We start from the raw sequence: 19,657 nt of genomic DNA on the forward strand, positions 1-19,657 counted from the left end.
GGCTTGTGGAAACTGAAGATTTGGAGGGAAACAAGTGCTGGAGAAACAACAGCTGGGAGTGACCTGTGAAGGCTGTGGGGTGACCAAGAATCCCTAAATCTGGATCTTAGGGGCCTCAGATTGGACTGATAAATGGGACCCCAAGACCCACAAAAACGGTAGGCATGGCCCCCATCAAACCTGGAGAACACCACCTGGAAAATACAGAATTCCATCAGGCATCACCTCATCTCCCACTCTCCTTTTGTTTCTTTCCCCTGCCCCAATTAGGATTGGTTTTACGATATTAACCCGTGAGCCCGACCGATGTGGCAGACTGTTATTGATCGTTGAACACCACCGACCTACTTAAAAACCCGTTTGTCCGGCCTCCAATCACGGTCACGTAGTACGCCCATTATGTAAACCGGTCCAGTCTTAATACGACTAGCCGGGGCACGGCGCCCTGCTTGCCCCCCAACATGACAACATGGGAAAACCCTAGAGGGCATTCAATTTTTTTGGCTCCTCCTGTCCTCTCCTTCCTCCTCACACACCTGGTTCTCGGCCGAGCCAGAAGAAACAGAGCCTTTGAAGGCCTGCCCCCCAGCGAGGCGGAGAAGAAGAGGACAGAACCCCCTGTGCCTGCACACACTTCTGGTGGATGTGATTCAATTCAGGTGCGAACTTGGGAAAACAAGGAAAACATTAGATAAAATCTACGGTTGGGGGATGTTTCTGCTGCTTTATTTTCCTTCTTGGGGGTGATTTTCTTCCTTTAATTGTGTTGGTTTTGGTGGTTCATATCGTATGTATTTTGTTCTTCAAAAATAATGGTTGAGATTTGGTCATTCCTAATTTATTTTTTTGTCACGTTGGGGTGTTGAGGGTGTCGGAAAATAATTATGTATACGAAACAAGCTGCCACCAACTTAAATTTAAAGAAGCATCTGTATATTTTTCCAATTACTTCTATTTTAAATGGATTTCGGTCGAGATTATGGCTCCGTTTGTTTCGCGCAAAATGCACGAATTGGAAAATATCTTCCTAAAAGCGATTGCTTCTATCACTTGGAAGTATATGTCGATGTAAAACATTTTTATTACCGACAATAATTTATGTCTAAACTTTTTCATGAACAACGAAAATATCTTTCGTTTATTTATTTTTATAAGCGGTACGAGCTATTATTTTTAGGAAAGTATTTTCCAAAATTTTCATTAGCCGCGAAACAAACGAAATTTATATATTGAGAGAGGTGCTTGGTCACGAAGCTAAGCAACGCATTAGCAGCGAGGCAAGATGAATATTTAGACGAGTATTATTATATACATAAAGCAGCTAATCCTGGAGCAACAAGCACCAGTGGTCTAGTGGTAGAATAGTACCCTGCCACGGTACAGACCCGGGTTCGATTCCCGGCTGGTGCATCCGTGGAGCTGTGACGACTTGCGATCGTGATCGTTGATTCCATCACGCCATCTGATCCATCAGTGGATCATCTCTATCGCAAACCCCTGAGCTTCCTTCTTTTACCTTTTTTGCCCTCTCTTTTCTCGAATTCTTTTTAAAAATTTTACTACCTTTTGGAGATCAAAGGACTTCTAACATCTTCGAAGAAGTTCACCAAAAACCATCTCAATGTCAACAAAAATGGGCGAGAGTTCTCAGAAGATGTTGCTTTGTTTATTGTTGTTGGCTTTGCTGTCATCACCAATACAATATTCTCTTAGGGGAAAAAACGAATGGTGAGATCCATAGGTGGTCTACTTTAGGCACCCTTAATTATTAGGAGACACAATTTACAACATCATCGATGCGAAGGGTATTTGGCGAAGTCCTCGTGTGCTTGTGAAATCAATGTCTTGTCTCCTGCCTCGTCGCGGTACGCCTCGGGTCGGGCCTGCCTCTTCCTCGAGCTCTCCGAGTACATTTTCTTCCTCCATTCTTCAGACGGTTGAGATCCGGTCTGCACCGCGAGCCAATCGTTGTACTCAAACTGTAGATGAAGAAGGAGGAGAAGAAGGTGCAGCTTAGTCAAAATGGTATGAACTTTATCAATGTCAAAACATGATTCTTTAACAATCGTCCAAGCTGTTGAAATTTGAAAATTTCTCCATGTATTTCCGCAATGCTTACCTGAGAGTTGGCTAAGTTATGAGTATATCGCTTTGGTACGCCGGAAGCTTCAAGTTGGGAGTAAAAATCTTTTACATCTTGCATCATCTCCTCCTCCGATGGAAGAGCAATTCTACCGGACAGAGCGCCGGCTATCCACTTGCTCTGATATTCAAACTGGGGAAATGGTGCGACCTGGAAATTCATGTGAAGAGAATAATTTACAAAGATTAAGAAAAAGAGTCCAAGAAATCAGCTACATGAATCGAGAATGATCGGTGCTTGGTATAAACCTTCCATGGCAATCCTACAAATGATAGCCAAGGCGCCAGAAGTGGTGGGAAAACGTGCTTGTATAATGGTCCGACACGATTGTCATCTACGGACACAATTCCGTTGGTTTCCAGAAAAGGGAAATGATATTTGTACCTGAAGAAATGAAACCAGCATTAATCGCTTTGTTTTCCATCACATTCAATAGCATCAGTGTCAGTTTGCCTTTGTGTCGAAACTTAAGTGGGATCGGTGAGAGAATACCCGGTACAATGTAGGACGATATCAGCGTGTACAGAACTCCCGTCGAGGAAAGTCACTTTACCATCTTCATGGGCCTTATCAATCTGCACTTAGTTCAGCTTCATTAACATACTGAACAGACTCCTCGAGGACCGAGTTTCACAAATATGTCGTGATGAAAGACGGAGGATCAATTATTACCACGGGATGAAGCCACATATTATCGTAGCCGGGTTGAATTCCAAGAGTCTCGACTTCGTATGATCTAGATGTCACATGAACTTCTTTGGCGACCTTGGCAATGTCCCGAGAGATGTCCACGGCACTTGCAGCACTCCCTATCAAAACAACAACCTGTTGAGAAGCAAAAAAATAGTTCTGTTTAGCATGCAATTTGACAATCTTGATCAGGAAAAAAAAATGCGCTGAAAAGAAATGGGGAGGCGAGAAAGAAAATCACCTAGCTTTCTAGATATCATACACAAAAAAATGCCAGATTGTTCCAAACTCTTGAATAGAGCAGTTCACTCAATCGGGGAGGAGTTAGCTTTATGAAAGATTACTTATTCTGAGCAGTCTCAGTTCACCCCATCATGATGAACCATGAATGACTCAAAATCTTTGCCCCCTCAGTCTTTATGCACCCCTAATCGACATTAACCGCTCACATGATAAGTAGATCAAATACTAGTGCATATTCGAAACTATTATAGACAGAAGCGACTGTAATATATGCGCGTGATAGCGATACGAAGAAAAATTAAGCCAGTAAACAGAGGACAAGCTGCACTGCAAGAGTAGGTGAAGAAGAAACCTGAAACGTACTAGATCCTGAAATGGCTCGGGTGTACGATAGTTGTGGCTGTGCATTTGCTTCCCCGGCCACAGATCAATGCCTACACAGAAGTGGCCAAAATCATGATACATGCCAATCCGCATTAACATGATATGATAAATCAAGTATTATAAGCCCGACATATTTACACCAAAATGAAATGTGAATTATTTCTTTTGGCAGGGACAGAAGCAATGACGGCTCCTCCGAGAACACATTCCGTTGTGGGGCTAATCTCTCTATGATTAGGCATGATATACCACATGTCCATCATATATCCTTGCTAAGAGATGACAAGAACATGCGACCAATGTTTCATGCACTCAGTAATTATCTCACAGAACTGAAAAGGAGCAAAATGAGAGAACTTTCTTTAATATGTGGTACTTCATTTGGTCTCTATATACAAGGTGATCAAATGCAGATTCCAGAGAATCCAGACAGCTGAAATCTGATGAGTCAAAATGTCCATGCTTTGGACTTTTGATTGCTGCTAACTTAAAAGCTGTTAATTGTTAAGAACATCGAACTAGCAATAACAGATGCTGAAGCAAAAAAAAAAGCAAAATCGTTCATTTAACTCAGCCCTGGGAAAGAATTTCGAGGACTTAAATCTTTTGTTCACCCAATTTGTTCACACAGACTATGGAAAGAAAACAGTAAAGGAAAACCTCTATTTGCTTTTGTATGAACTAAGGCTCCGTCCCTGATCAGGTTAAACATTCACGAACAGGTTATAATATGTAAAAGCTATGCTTCTTCCGCTTGATTCTTAGTGCTTTTCGTTAGTTTCTCATCCAAATATCAAGAAAAAGAAAACTTTGCAAATGTGTTCATAGATAGTCACAGCAATCTCTGAGATAAAAAAGAGTTCAAGAATCTTCATAGAAGACGAATTTTGCAATACTCTAACTGAGAGTCCGAGACCCTCCTCGTTGGAATAGACATGGCTCAATCAAGCAGAGCAAATTGAAGACACGTTCCATTTGATCGGTCAAGTCGAGAACCGAAGCTAACCGGCACTAGCAGACCTCATAAAGCGCGACGGATCCGACCAATCATTCCGTTTCCGCTGTCGAACATAATCCATCGTAACTCTAATCAAACATGCTATGTGCAAAGCATGACCAACACCACAAGAAGCACACAACAACAAAAACAAGAAAAGAAACCGCCAAAAATCAAATCTTTCTATAGCCTGCTGATTCCAATTGAACAGAACATAATTCACACGGACCGCGAATTAAACGCTATACATATCCAATTATATCGAACATTACCGGGGATTTCAGCGATTCGGGGCTCCGTGTAATGCCCATTACAAACAACCACCGCATCAAAAACCTCCTCCTCTTCTCCGCCGCCGCCGCCATTTCTCATCCTCCACCTCACCTTCCACCTTCCGCCCTCCTCCACCATCCCAACCCCCACGATCTCCTCCTCGAACCTCACCAATTCCTCAAGCCCAAACTCCCTCGCGAAATCCTCCAAGTACGCCAGCACCTCCTCGTGGCCCGGGTACCCCCTCGGGTCGCCCGACCCGTCCGCCCTCGCCAGGAACGGGTATTCCCCGAACCCCATCACCTCGCGGGGCAGGTTCGTGCGCAGGGACCTGTAGAGGCTCGAGTGGACCACGGCCCGTGCCGGGTCGATCCCGAGCGGGTCGGTCTCGGTGCCGGGCGCGTACACCCAGGTGCCGCCGGCGCGGGGCCCGCGCTCGAAGACCACGACCCCGTGGCCCTCGCGGCGGAGCTCGCGGGCGGCGACGAGGCCGGCGGCCCCGGCGCCGATGACAGCCACGTGGCGGGATATCATGGAGGCGGCCATGGCGGCGGCGGCGGCGGGAATCGCGGCGAGGGGAACGGGACAACGGAGGCGAAAACTTGGTCGTGCGCGAAGGAGTGGCGGCGAACGAGTGGCGACGAACGTATGGGCGCGAGAGGGAGGGAGAGTGAGTTTTTCCGGCGGCTGGGCAATCTCTTCGGGGCGCACCAAATAATTGGCTAGAAATTAATTAATGGATTCGTTTTTTTTTTTCCTTTATGTTTTTCCATTTTTGGGGCGGCGAGGATGCTCTGAGAAACTGCCGCTGCGAGCAAAGAAAAGAACGACTTGAATTGCCCGGGGGGAAGAAGGAGCGTCGTGTCGCGCGCCTTTGGGCTTTTCTTCTTTTTAGAAATTGCTCGTGTTCCCATTTTCTTCCTCCTCGTCTCCGTACGTTTCGCCGAAAACTTTTCAGCGAAAAAAATGAATTTTTGGAGAAAAATGAGTCGACGGAAAGCCCGTGCTTAAACTCGTAGAAAAATGATTTTTTCTTTGAAAAATCGAAAAATATTTTACAAAATATGACTAGGTATCGTCATTTGGACCTGAAACTCTACACTTCAGCACACAAACCCCAACAATAGTTCCTAGTTCCTCGACATTCAGGGCCAGGTCTCCGGCGCTCGGCCGCCCAGGTCTTTCAAGGCCTAGCCCGAAGCCTTGGTGCCCGTGCCTGATGCCCCCGACACTCTTGCCCAGGTGCATAAAGGGCATGCTCGGGTCCTCGATACTCAAGCTCTGGTCCCCGACACTCAAACATGGGTCCATGAAGGTCGTGCTCGAGTCCTCGATACTGAGACTTGGACCTTTAGTTAATGAAATATTCGTCCTAATAAAAATATTTTCAAAAAATCGAAATTTTTAATTATTTTTATTCTTTTCTTTCGTTTTTTTTTTCCTTCTTCCTCGGCCGATCACCAGCCACAGCGATGGCCATAGGTGAGGGAGGAACTCACCCAAGGCTAGCGAGCGTTGACCTCATCAGCCTCCGGCAAGGCTTCACCTTGCCAGATCAGCGCGCTAGAGCCTCCTCCGAGGTTGCTAGAGCTTGAGGAAAAGAAAAGAAAAGAGAAGAAAAGAAAATTTTAGATTAAGTTAAATTAAATTAATCAGAAAATTTGGAATTTTTTGGTAATTTTCTCCAGAAAAATCAAATTAGCTTTTATATATTAAACAGCGAAAAATATTTTCTAATTCATTTTCAGGTTTCAGCCAAATACAAAAAAATATTATCATTTTCAAAGAACGTCACATTCTCCGCGAAACTGACAGAGCCTTAATACCACCATATTAGCTCAACGGCCCGATCAATGCAACAACATTTCTATATGAGTCGAAATGATCAAGTGGGGAAAGATCGAAGGAAGAGAGAATCCGCGGTTGGCTTCACCGCCGGTCTCGCTCTCTGTAATTCCATGCGAACCAAGCTTCTCTAATTCAACTTTACTAACGTAGTAAAAGATTAAAAAAATAAAAAAAAAGATGCCATTTTTCAGAATTTGGTCATGATCTACTATTATTAAGTATCGTACCATGATACTTTTTTACTCTCTTTTGATTAGCTGTGTTCATCCTCAGATGCAGACCCCTACTCGGGTCGGTTCATACTATCATGACCAATGAATGAATTATCAACCCCACCATAGTCGGTCAACGCATATCACCTTTTGTGCGCCACATCTTTAGCGCATGACAACTAAAAATCATAGATCCCCCTCTAAAAAGCCACGTAACGTCAACCCAACTTTAGATAGAAATCTCGCTATTAAAAAGCTATCGGCCCTATCGGGAAAGAAATCGGGGAGTCGGGATGCTAGTATCACAGGTGCAAGATTCGACTTCCACGCTCTGTAGAGAGACAAAGCAAAAGTCAGAAAGTAGGGAGAGTTAGAGATATGATAAATTAAAAAAAAAAAAGCTATCGTTAGTGGAGCATTTGGGTTTGCGAGCTATGTGTGGATTCGAATTGCTTAAAACGATTGAAAATAGCCATTATTTTAGGCTCCGTTCGTTTGGCGGAAAATATTCTCCTTTTGGAAAATATTTTCTCGGAAGTCATTTTCCTGGAAAATGTTTTCCGGAACATAATTTTCCGGTATTCGGCGAATATGAAAAAGTTTCGGAAAATATTTTTCGCCGGCGGTGGCAGCGGCCAGCGGCGGCCGGCGCCGCAGCGGCCAGCCAGCGCGGCGGCGGCCCGGCCGGCGGCATGGCTGGCAGCAGCTGGGCGGTGGTGGCCGCGACCTTAGTGAAGAAGAAGAAGAAGAAGCTCGGAAAATGATTTCCGCTTTTGAAGAAAGCGGAAGTCATTTCCATAGACTAATTATTTTAGTGACACGTTGTTTTATAGAAGTAGCATTTAAATATTCTAACACTCCGTCTTATGCATAAGATGGGTATTGGACTCAAGACTAGGCGCGGTAACACGTAACAAGCGCAAGATGATTCCTTATATCAAACAATATCACGATTAATATATTGTGATATTTGGAAAATTCACACATCGATTAATAATATATGAAAGAATTTGTATACGATAAATGTCACAAGTGGAGATTTTAGTTGGATTATTAACGTTGTAGCAGTGGAATGTCCGTAGTATATTTTCCGCATTCTTAGTCTTTGAATAGCGATTCCATTAGTATTGAATTATTGAATATTTATTATTGGGTCGATTATCTAGAGTGACGACGAAACGTGTATTGCCACTTTGGTTGTTAACGGAGATTGATGCGCTTTGAAATTACGTATCGGATGAGTGGTAGATTGGAAATTTAGCGAGCCGAGACGCTCCTAGCATCTGGTAATTTTTGCCGAACGTCTTAGCGAGTTTAATATATTTTTCTCACTTTTCGATGTTTAAAACGAACACCGATTTTTTTTGTTTACATACTGATTAGAAATTTCCAACCTACCACTCATTCCACACGTAATTTTGGGAGCATATCAGCCCACGCTAACAACAACCAGAGTGGCGATGTACGTTTCATCGTCACTCTAGATAATCGACCCGACAAGAAATTTTCAGTAATTCAATACTAACAGAATCACACTATTGTAAGACTAAGAATACGGAAAATATAATTCGGACCTTCCTCTAGTGCAATGCTAATAATCCAACTAAAATATCCACTTATGACATGTATCGTCGACAAATTCCTACACATATTATTAATCAATGCGGGGAATTTTCCGGATGTCACATAGATGATGATGGGACCATAGATCTTGTACAATTAATAAAAAGAAAAGAAAGAAAGATTGGAAAGTTGGGACCACGGGTGGGACTAGGAACAGGCAAAGTAACACAAAAAACAATGCCAACATGGCTGGACGTTATCATTTGACCACACACACACAAGTCAAAAAAGGAAAAAAAAAAAAAAGAAAGAGGTTGGAACGTCAATCAATAAATGAATAAATAAATGAATAAATAAATGATATGCTATGATATGATATGATATGATATGATATGATATGATGGTCTTTCGAGCAGGACATAGAAATTAAATATTTTTAAATGTCCACCGTCCGGCTCCGACCATAAAGCAAAGGCAAATGAAGACAACCTGCTCGATTCGGCAGGAGGAGCCCAACAAAGAGCGAGAAAACGTGCGCCTATTCATCTTCCTCAATTGCATTTCGGCACACCCTCCTCCATTCACACGCGTACTCGAACCTCGTTGTTGTTCCGATCGATGATGACCGGCGAGCCCCGTGATCGGCGCCTCGTGGACCCGTCCGGCCCGGATCGATGCCCGGGGAGTCGGGCGTACCTCGTCCGTGAATTTGGACGCCCGAGGAAAGTTCGGTCTTCCACATCATCGAGCGCAGACGATCTCGATACGGTTTCTTGCCTCGCGTCCTACCTTGATTAATGGAAGTAGATAATTATCTCTGGACCCAAGTTTTACTTGCTTAAGCCGACTTTAACATCAATCTGTAGCGAGGAAGCAGCCATCTTAGTAAGATGTCAAATTTTATCCTAGTTGTTCATCCAGTTCCTTATAGCACGTTTACAAGCAAGAATTTTTGACGGGTGAATGAGAACCGATAAATATTTCTGCCGTAAAAAAAGGGTTTGCGACTGAAAACACTTAATTTTTGCGAAAAGTACCAAAAAAGTCTTAAACATACTGCATTAATACTAAGTCAGTTTCTAAACATTTCAATTGGACCAATTTAGTCCTATACCTTTTCGCGTTTGCAATTGAGTCCATCTAACCAATTTAGGTCCAAAATTGCCGACGAGGACACTGGCCATCCTACGTGACACGGCTGGATTGAATTGTTATCAATGTAATAGGTTTAAGACTTTTTTGGTATTTTTTACCTTAATTTTTCTATACTCTTGTCATTGGTCAGTCATTAAGCTTCTCGTATCTCGTCGTGTCCGATCATACAATTAGGAAAACCATTGGGAAACACATACCGACGCCATACACATCACGAGCCTCTTTTTTTTTTTCGGGATGATCCTATGATCTCTACGAGGCATTGCGTCCCTTTACAATCTTTCACCGTCAGATCGAGACGCTATAAATTTCAACTGTCCAAACATATCTCAGCCCGAACTACCGTGACCCTTTTCATTTTTTATGTTTTTACTGGAAGGTGTCTTTTGGGACTCCGACCCACCCCTTATTTATTTTTTCTTTTTTTTCACGAGAAAACGAACGACCAAAGCATCACCTCATCACAACAAATGGGAAGCCTTGGCGAAATCAATCCGGCGAGGAATGGGAGGTTTCCTCTCTGTGTGCTGTGTCGTTGTTGGTCAGGAGGCGCGAAAAGGAAAAGGGGCAGGGCGGAAATGTGGAAACCGCTTTTTGCAGTTGGAAATGGAATTGTACCAACCAAAGCACGGCTGTCTGTGACTGGCCAGTCCTTGAAAAAGCCTTGGAAAATCTTCATGCTAGAGAGAGAGAGAGAGGGAGGGGAATCTTGCCCTATGAAGATCAAGAGAGAGAGAGAGAGTGAAAGAGACAGAAAGCTTTTTTAATCTCTTTTTTTATTATCATGTCAGGACTGAAGTGGAGATAGAAAATTAATAAGTTGCTAAAAAAATAGAAAAGGATTAACACCGTAAAAGAAAGAACTACGATTCGATATAGCCCGTGATAAATTTATTTAAAATTAATCTTTTAATCGTCCGAAATCTCAAATCAGTACATTGAATTTTGCCGTCGAATTGCTGAGCCCGATGATATGTGACAGTTGACGGGAGGCGTACACGGAAGTACTGTTTTGGGGTTCGACCCTTCGTTCATCACAGATGTATTGATTTGTGATTTATTTTGATATTAATTTAATTTAACGAAGAATAAATTTATCTTATAGACGTATCGATTTAGATTTTTTGGTGGCCTGGACAGATCTATCATGATATGTCATGAATGGATGATGTGATTTGGGCTGAGGTTGCCCTCTCGCCCTATTACACTCCTTTTAACGCAATGCAAGCGTTAGAGAGAGAGAGAGAGAGAGTTTCCATCAGCGTGTTTGTCCCCCAAAGATCCGATTCTTTATATCCAATGTTATTCTCTTCCTCTCATCCGTTTCCACACATAATATCTCCAACCGTTGCGCGTGCTCTTTTCATTCATGGGATCATGCGATTTCCTTTGCTCTCTCTCTCTCTCTCCTAGAGAATGAGAATTTCGCCGAGAGAAGAGGAGCGGAAGAGGAGGAGGAAGAAGAAAGCGTCCTCCTTTCTTGAGCTTCAATGGTTCCTGGTACTCTCTCTCTCTCTCTCTGGAAGTCTTCTTTTGGTTTCTTTCGCCTTCTGTTCCGCGTTTGCAGTCTGTGTCTGATCTTGCCCGGTTCCTATTTCATCACCCAGAAGCTTAAAAATGTCCCCTTTTTTTGGGGGTGATATCGTGTTATGCCGTTTTGTTTCGCGTCCGCGCGAGCTGAATGCGGAGTTTGAGGTCACCAGATTTCTGGGTTTTGCTCTTCTTTTCCGTTCTAGCTTTGTGCATTAAGTGCTTTCCTTTCTCTGGGTAGATGTGATGGACTGCAAGTATTAATTGTTTATTGTGGCGTCTGATGTTTCATCGACCCTGTTCAAGGCCGAGCCTCTTGAGTAGAGGAACATCACGTGCAGAGAGAGAGAGAGAGAGAGAGAGAGATGGGTGAATCTGGTGTGTGTATGATTTTGTTGGATCATATGAAGAGAGAAGATTGGCGCTTACTTTGGTAGTTTCTCAACTGTTCCTGACATGGAAATTCGGGTAAGCTTTTCTCCCCCGTAGTGGTTGGGACAGGATATTATGATTTAATGCGTGTTTTGCCTAAGCGATGGATAATAATTTAGACGGTAAGAACGAGAGTGTTCAGCGGTTCCGCTATGGGTCCTATGTCGAGCTTAATTATTGTATGGAAAATGATTCCAAGCGATGGGTTGCTTTTACTTCCTCTCCTGAATCTTTAAAATTGACACCAAAGGATGCTATTTGTGAGTAGTGGGGTATGATTGTTTGCATTAGAGTGGCTTCGCAATTGGGCAGATTTTACGATTTAAATGAATGATACACGCGACATGGATGCAGTAGATAGAGCTTGAGGACTTAAGTATCGGCTGTTCTGAACCTCGAAGTTACTGGAATTGTTTGGACAATGCTCTTTCTCTGAGGCTTCAAGCAATGGAAGAAAGTTAATTCTGTTTACTAATTGAGTTTGGCAATTAGAGGATTACTGTGCGTCCTCCGTGGCTGCAGTCACTTCAGTCTTTTAGATTAGTCTAACTGCCATCACTCGCCAATTAAACTTCAGCCATTCTAATTTCTGCTCTCTGATGCGACAAGAATTGGAACTTCGTCACTGAATTGTTAATTGTAAATGCCTCAATGGTTAGTGATTGTAAATCCGATAGCAGAAAATGCAAAATGTTTGCTCACTTAATTTTCTCATTTTGTCTGCTTGGATGCATAAATCATTCAACCATTTCTTTTCAGAGTGTTTCAGAGGAGAAATCTATGGAGGAGAGGCTCTGACTTGAACAGAAGGAATAAGGGCACTTTTTGAACTTCAGTACGTCAAATTTGAGGAAGAGATGAAGGAACAAGGTGACTTGAACATGAACTTAGTGCTGGGGCGCAGCGATTCACATAGAGAGTATATGAAGCATACAATTATCAACCAGGAGCTCATCTTCAGGAATCAGGTAAGGTGGCGTAGATTCTTCAGTATCCACGTAAGGTAGTGTCTTATGTTGTAGCAATTACCATAATTTGACAAGGTGTTGACGTTTCATCTTGGTCACCTGTCGGGTGAGAAATTTCTCAACTATTGGGGTGTTCTTGGGGGCAATGGCATGACTTTTTCAGTTTTTATAGATGTTTCAGTCATCTTCTTTTATCATTTGTGTCCAAATAGCCCTCCGGCTGTCGGCCGTGCGGGGGGTTCCTGGGTTATCAAAAAAAAAAAAGAAAAAAAGACAACAACTAGATTGCCTTCAAGATTTTTGCCTTCATTTTACCCGACTGAGAAGGTTCTCAACATACCGCTGCCTTTTCTATCTTTTGTCTATTTGTAGATCCTTGAGCTCCATCGATTATACAAGATGCAGAAGATGCTAATGCAAGAGCTCAGCTGGAAAGAGCCCCGGAAATGCAATGTTTGGAAAGCCAGCACTCAGTCAAATCTAACACAACTTACAAGTATAACAAGAAACCCACTGCCTAAGGACGTCATTTTTCATGAAACTCCAAAGGTAATGCTATGAACTTCAAGAAACGCTAATAATGTTTCATTTCAGTCTGCAAGCTTCCGCTTTTCCTTGCCCGCGTGTTTGCTTAGGCTTTTGGAAATTTGCGACTTGTTTGCTAAATATGAGTTTGCCACTACCTCGGATGCATCTGATCAGGATCTGAGCTCAATTTGTGTTCTTTAATTTGACAAATGCGACATTGTTCACAAATGAAATTTAAGGAGGCTTCATAAATATTGCCCAACCAGGCTATAGAGGAATGCACCTCCTCCTGCAACAAGCTTCAACGGAGGCACCTTGATCTCGAGGAGAGGATGATAAACTGCCAGCTTCCTGCTATTGAGTATTCCAATAGCAGTGATGCGCACTGTTTTGAAAAGCAAATTTTAAGAGATTATTTAAAAGAATCAGAAAACGGTCGTCGTTCCCGTGGCGATGATTTTGCCGATCTCAATAATTTGAAGCTTTCCTTGACCAATGGAGAGTGCAGTGAGAAGATGGGAGGCATTTTGACTATATCGGATGCTAAGAGGAGCTACGCCGGTTCCCATGGCATTGCAAATCCTCAATGTCCAATTAGAAGGATGTTCGATGAAAATGATAGACTCACGTTGTTGCCACATGAAAATGATACCAACTTATCTCTTTTATCTAGTCAAAGCATCTCGAAGAGTGCAAAGTGCGATCCATCTGATGGGATCACACACTCTAAAAGCCAACCCAGGTTCAACTTTCTGGATGAAGGTATGGGCTGTTCGATTGTGACTTGTATTGTACCCTTGGTGCTTCTTTTCCCCCCTTGACTAGTTCTTGGGCAAGTTAAAGGGTGTTTCCTCACCATCGCCATGTCCTTTGCAGCTGGGAAAGCGTACGTTGCAAAAGTTCCAAACAATCTCCAGCCCAGGAAGCCTCCTGTTGTCGATCTTAATACAGTTATTGTTGACAGCTCACCTTGTTGCTCAGATGATGTTACCACTGTCACCAATCACTCGACGTCCTTAGCCGGGAAGGTTCGTCCAGACGGTTGTTGTATTTTTGGTTATATCATGAAAGATGACATCAGCAGCTCAGATGAAAGGCATAACATGCTTCAAGGAGAAAGACTCTTGAATATTGCCGTGCTGAACTCCGAGGGCAAAACCAATAGTGGACTCACAGAAAAGAATCACCGTGATGATGCCATTAGAGTTGCTGAGATTAGCTCCATGGATCTTGAGGCTTCATCCAGGAGGCTACCGGGCTTTTTTGAATGTCTTGGCACTAACAATGGTAAGATTAATAATGAATATGTCGAGCTTACATCAGAATCTTCAAATAGTCTTGTCCTGGAGCAGCAGGAGGGTAATGCACGAGCAAAAGATTCTGAGGATGATGAAAAAGACGCTCTGCTTTCTTCACCTGGGAAGAGCTGTCAAGACACAAGTCAAGATGGACACCAGCAGATGCAATGTGGGATCAGAAGTATGGATAGTGATTCAAGTAGCATAAAGACAGCACAATCTGGACACGGAGTTGGAAAATCTAGCTCTTTGATGTCAGAAGAAAAATCAACAGCACGTCAAGCTGTGGAAACCTCATCGAACAAGCAGGAAACAGCACAAAGAATAAGCATTGGACCCGAGAACAGTTGCCCGGGAAGGAAAGATTCACCTGAAGGTGATGAATTGATCCAAGAAGCAGCCGAATCACTCATCCGAATTTCACTTACCGATCCGGCTTGGTTTGAAGATTGTTCTAGGCAAGTGGGATCTAACGAAGCAGAAAAGGATGGTGATAATCCTACGAAACCCCTGTCTTCTTCTGATTCCTACGAGTTGAACGTGCTCATGCTAGAGGAAAGCAATACAGAGGATTATTCAGTTACCTCAAAGGCATTCGACATAGCAGAAGTGTCGGATAAGGATTTCAGCATTAGGCTGAGAAGGGGTAGGAGATTGAAAGACTTTCAGAAGGAGATATTGCCTGGGTTAGCGTCTCTTTCCAGGCACGAGATTCTCGAAGATGTCAACATTCTAGAGGGAGTCATTAGATCGAGGGAATACCGGAAGTTAAGAGCCAAGATGGCTGATGGGGAGATGTTGTGTGCTCCCTTGAGAAGCAGACGGTCAAGATCCTATCACGCAGGACGAAGAAGATATTGTTGACTAATATTGCTTCTTAGATGTTATTTGCATTCCTATGACCGCAAGTGATGTGCCTTTGCACTACCAATTATTGTTTTAGAAGCTTTTTTATGCAAAGAATGTTATTCTGGTCTTGTCGGGGATTTATGAGTACTGTAAACGTTTGATTTTTTAGTGTTACTTTGAACCTGTCTAGGTTCTTCATTGCGGTAGGACAGTTGTGTCGTAAGTTATAAAACAGTCAGGTTTATGCACTTTGTTGTGAAAAATCTCATCAGTGTTCAGAGATGATCTTTGTAAAAGTCATCTTTGCTAATGATTGTCACAATTCAGATTAGGAAAATCCTTCCGGGCCAAGTTTATCTGATTATGTGCGTCTCCTAGTGATTTAGCTTTGTATTCTGATTCCTTGTGCAGTTTCGGTTAGGCGATCCGTGAGGATAAACTCATGCTTTTACTTTTTTAAAGGATAAACAGGAACTTGTCGAACGCTGCTCTTATGCGACTTGATGATCGCGGCTTAAGCGTTTCTGTTGCTGCATAAAGATTCGAGGGATGCTTTGATCAGCCAAGACAGATGGAAGATGGAACGCCATCTATGCATGTTCAACCCCCTAGATTTAGTGATGCAAAAACGAATCATCCCGTGACATTCTCAAGAGGAAACACTTTGACTTATTATCATTGGGAGCTTCAAAACAGCCTTACCCCGATTGGCAATCTGGTTATTCAGTCATTATTTGCGGGTGCCAACCACTGTTCAAGTTAGCGATTATTCTTTATCAGACAAAAATATCGGTGACGTCACCTAGCTTTACCAGGGTAAAATTCACGTTGAGGTGAAAGATCAAGAACGTGACATTGAATACATCCAGAACCTTGAGACTCTAGTGAGGCAAGAGGAGGAGGACCCCCATTTTCTTTTTAGAGTGAAAGATCGATAAAATCTCTCTCTCTCTTGATGTGGATCTGTCCCACCTCACAAGTTTTGTCCTCCTGATTGAACATGTTGGTCATTGGATCCTACTCATGTTGCTGCAAGAGTCAAGGACTAAATCTTTAAAGGAAAATGTTCTGAGATACACTTACGCCCATATTCTACAATGAATCATTCTGGTTCTCATGAACTGTCCAGTGAGTGGACTGAAAATGATGACTTCAGATTGATTCATGAATCGTTGATTTATATGGAAGGTTTCCTCGAACATGAGCACTGACCCTTTGTTTCTTCTCTCTCCTTACAACACTGCAAAGTTATTCCCTCTTGCCTCAATGGTGGGCCCCAGCAATATATCTTACTTTCATCGGCATCATACTGCAATTTTGTTTTATTGAGTCTTATCTTTTGGCGCAGTCCAATCGGCCTGCACGCGCCTCGACTAGTCCACCTCCTCTCAAGAAAATCAAAGCCTCCAAGGGTCGAAATCTCCGCTCCACCTATGGAAAATTCCATCCCTAGCCTAGGGTCTGAGCCCGGGATGGCTAAGACATAGGACACCGGTCTTTACTGCTCGAGCTGAGCCCTTGGCTAGAATGTTTCCGGTAGAGCCATCAAATTTAAGGTATTTGCACGCGAAATCGAAAGAAATAAACTCAACAGAAGGCCGAAAAAGACGGAAAAAAAGAAAACACCCTTAAAATATGTTGTCAAGAGGAGATTGATGGGATGTCTCAGTTGTGGTGTATGCCAATGTTGTAGGTATAAGGTTTGGACAATTAGGTAGGGGAGGGATCTACACTATCTCTTTGGCTAAGATGAATAAGTCCACTTAGGACACTGAAAAGGTTCACTGCGCCTTTGTGGTAACACATTCATCATCCCAAACGAATCTAATCAAGCACCACTTTTTGTCTCTGTTACCAAACACCTCCCACAAACAGCACAGAACACAGTATAATCTCTTGCAAGATCTCCCCCTCTCTCTCTCTCTCTCTCTCTCTCTCTCTGGCCTTTGTAAATGAAAGATGACAATTGATATGTCGGTTGGATCGGAAATTAAATGCACATAATTACAATCCCCCCCCTCCTCCTCCCTGATTCGGCTCAAAAATGAAAAAAAGCGGGGTCCAATCAGTTGGATCACCTAATCCTTGACACGATAATTCGGATTGATGATGCCTACCAAAAGTACCTAAAACCCTCTCTTGTGGTCCTCACCCTATGAACTCTCCATCAAACCCAACGTTCACACCCAAAGCTGATCCGATGCCTATCCATTCATGCCCCCCCCCATCTTGGTTATCTTGGGCCCTTCCAAGGCTAAACAGGGTCGGCGGTGTGGAGTTTCCATCACCTAACCCTCCCAAAGAAATCTTTCCTAATTCTAGAACTCCATAGCTAATGTTATCACCCATTAGTCAAATGGGTCTCATCGACCCTTGTTCGGCTCTCGCGAGAGGAAAAAAGAAAAGATGCGAATCGGTAGGATTCGACCGAGGACGCAACAACAACCGCTCTGCTGAAGTCTCGTCATATTCGTTCGCCACTCGCAAAGATCTTCATCAGTACGTAAACCCGCTTCCGCGATTTTTTCCCTTTCTCTAGCGTGCCTCTGTAGATCGAGGAGACTTCTCATGCTTTCCAAAGTAAAACCTCCGCTTGCGTTGGCATGTAGGGTTTGCGATAAAAGGAGGCCTTCATCTGTCATCTGACAACTCATAATTCCACATTAAATTAAGGCTTCGCTTTCGGATTCTTAGTACAGGACGCTAAGATCCACACAACAATGACTGGTCCTGCTGAAATGGCTTGGCAACCAGAAGGTGTGCACGTTCGGCTCGCAAAGAAAGGAAATGGAAAGAACATCCTTTTCTGGGAAATTTACACCAGATTTTTTTTCCTTTGCTGACTCTCTCCGTCTCTCTCGAATTCCTCCAATCGAACCACCCATCAATTTCTTCTTTTTTATTTTTTATTTTTTTGCTTTCTAATTCGATGCAAGAAAGCAGTGGGTGATGCAAACGGGCAAGAGCAGGACCACAAAATCTAGCTAGATGAAATCTGGCGGCGATTATCAATGGGAAGATCACTTGTTGGGAAGAGAGAGAGAGAGAGAGTGGAGATAGCCATAGTTTTCGTGAGTGTTGTGTGTGAGGCCCTTTTTGTAGGTGTTAATGAATTTTCACTTTAGTGTGTACACACACACACACATATATATATATATATATATATGTATATATATATATATGTATATATAATAGCAAAGTTGAGGTATCGCTGAAACTCCTGCAGCGACTATACGTGGTGCGTCCGTAGTCGCTCCAATCTTAAAAGCCTTCCTTTGTGAATTGTGAGATAGATTAAGGTTTTTTTAAAATAGGTTTTTAAGAAATAATTTTTTTTTAAATCGGTCTAGTTGGAGCGATTTGAGTGGGCGGTTTTACACTTGGAACTAGAAACCGGACCAAAATTCACTGGTTCCAATGGTATGGAACCGAGACCAGATCGGTGCCCCCGGGAACCATCCAGAATCGGCCGGTCCAGTTCAGTCCAGGCGGTTCCTTTTGCTCATACCTATTTTATGTACATCACGCTTTTACGGTACGTACATAACCTATTATGACCACGATTAATTTAATAAACAAATTAAAGAACTCCACAAATGTAATGTGTTAGCTTAAAAAGCTTATATCAATTTGTCCATGGTAAGACTAAAAAATGGGTGATAACGAGTGCATCGATATGCAAGGTGCAGATATACTGAGCCTCCTGCACTCATCTATATAACTTAAGAGTCCACTATGACAAATCCCATTAAGGTGTTGTTTATCCTTTACTATCTAAGACCTCAAATACTTTACGCATGACTATCATGAAAAATAAATCGTCTAGGAGAAATTGACAAATTCTCATGTTTGATAACATTATGTGGGGCGCGTTAAATCCTCGCTCACTTACTAATCCTCGAATCAAGAACGGATGAGGCTGTCTCTTTGAATAGTTGCTGCATGTTCGAATTACTCTACATATAAACCCTCCCGCATACCAACTTATTCTAATCCTTGATGATGATACGCAATCCATTAAGATAATGTAATAAGATAGCGGGTGTCCCTGGTCCAAATTAGTATTTTCTCGTAGCGCGTGAAAAGTTGTAATGCCGATTAATAAATGTTGATTGTTTCACGCGACTTTCTAGTGCTGTAACCATTGATAAATGATATATCAATAGAGTTTCATATGTGACGATGAATGATTACTACCAAACTCGACAAATTATTTTTCACCTCCCGTTGCTGCATATTGTGGATCGAAAACATAAGTGCTAGTGAGTGTTTTCAACGTTCTAGGTGCAATTGAATAAATAAAAATTATAATTTAAGAGTAAATTGCATTTATTTATTTTTATTTTTGCTAGCTAGAAGAGTAAACTAGTTTATTATATAAAGTAATAAGGAACATCCACTGGTAATAGATCGGCATACCTGAATATTTGCATAATGATCGACTTATTATATAGAACCACGATATAATGTGGGATATTGAACTTTTTGGTCACACTCGTAGTACATGCATATTCATTTATTGGGTGATGAAAGCAATCATGAAA

At 42.6% G+C, this 19,657-nt stretch overlaps 2 protein-coding genes and 1 non-coding gene across 3 annotated transcripts; 2 read left to right on the forward strand and 1 right to left on the reverse strand.

Annotated features, from left to right (window-relative positions):
- Nucleotides 1-1,339: 1,339 nt before the first annotated feature.
- On the forward strand, nucleotides 1,340-1,410 carry TRNAG-GCC (transfer RNA glycine (anticodon GCC)). The gene has a single exon. It is a non-coding gene; the product is annotated as a tRNA-Gly (tRNA).
- A 234-nt stretch (nucleotides 1,411-1,644) lies between these two features.
- Nucleotides 1,645-5,370, reverse strand: LOC115669433 (flavin-containing monooxygenase FMO GS-OX-like 4). Its single transcript, XM_056304670.1, has 7 exons — nucleotides 4,730-5,370; nucleotides 3,440-3,510; nucleotides 2,816-2,968; nucleotides 2,636-2,718; nucleotides 2,392-2,527; nucleotides 2,120-2,293; nucleotides 1,645-1,979 (listed from the first exon to the last, which is right to left on the reverse strand). Exons 1-7 carry the CDS (start codon nucleotides 5,274-5,276, stop codon nucleotides 1,791-1,793), a joined length of 1,353 nt encoding a protein of 450 aa, XP_056160645.1. The 5' UTR covers nucleotides 5,277-5,370; the 3' UTR covers nucleotides 1,645-1,790.
- A 5,450-nt stretch (nucleotides 5,371-10,820) lies between these two features.
- Nucleotides 10,821-15,450, forward strand: LOC115686510 (uncharacterized). The gene is made up of 5 exons (XM_030611838.2): nucleotides 10,821-11,008; nucleotides 12,230-12,438; nucleotides 12,811-12,987; nucleotides 13,233-13,728; nucleotides 13,843-15,450. The coding sequence occupies exons 2-5, from the start codon at nucleotides 12,328-12,330 to the stop codon at nucleotides 15,126-15,128; spliced, it is 2,070 nt and encodes a 689-aa protein (XP_030467698.1). The 5' UTR covers nucleotides 10,821-11,008; nucleotides 12,230-12,327; the 3' UTR covers nucleotides 15,129-15,450.
- Nucleotides 15,451-19,657: the final 4,207 nt, after the last annotated feature.

This window comes from Syzygium oleosum, unplaced genomic scaffold (genome assembly GCF_021117445.2).
Source record: "Syzygium oleosum isolate NSW1041296 unplaced genomic scaffold, Sole_v2.1 Sole_v2.32, whole genome shotgun sequence".
Taxonomy (NCBI): Eukaryota; Viridiplantae; Streptophyta; class Magnoliopsida; order Myrtales; family Myrtaceae; genus Syzygium; species Syzygium oleosum.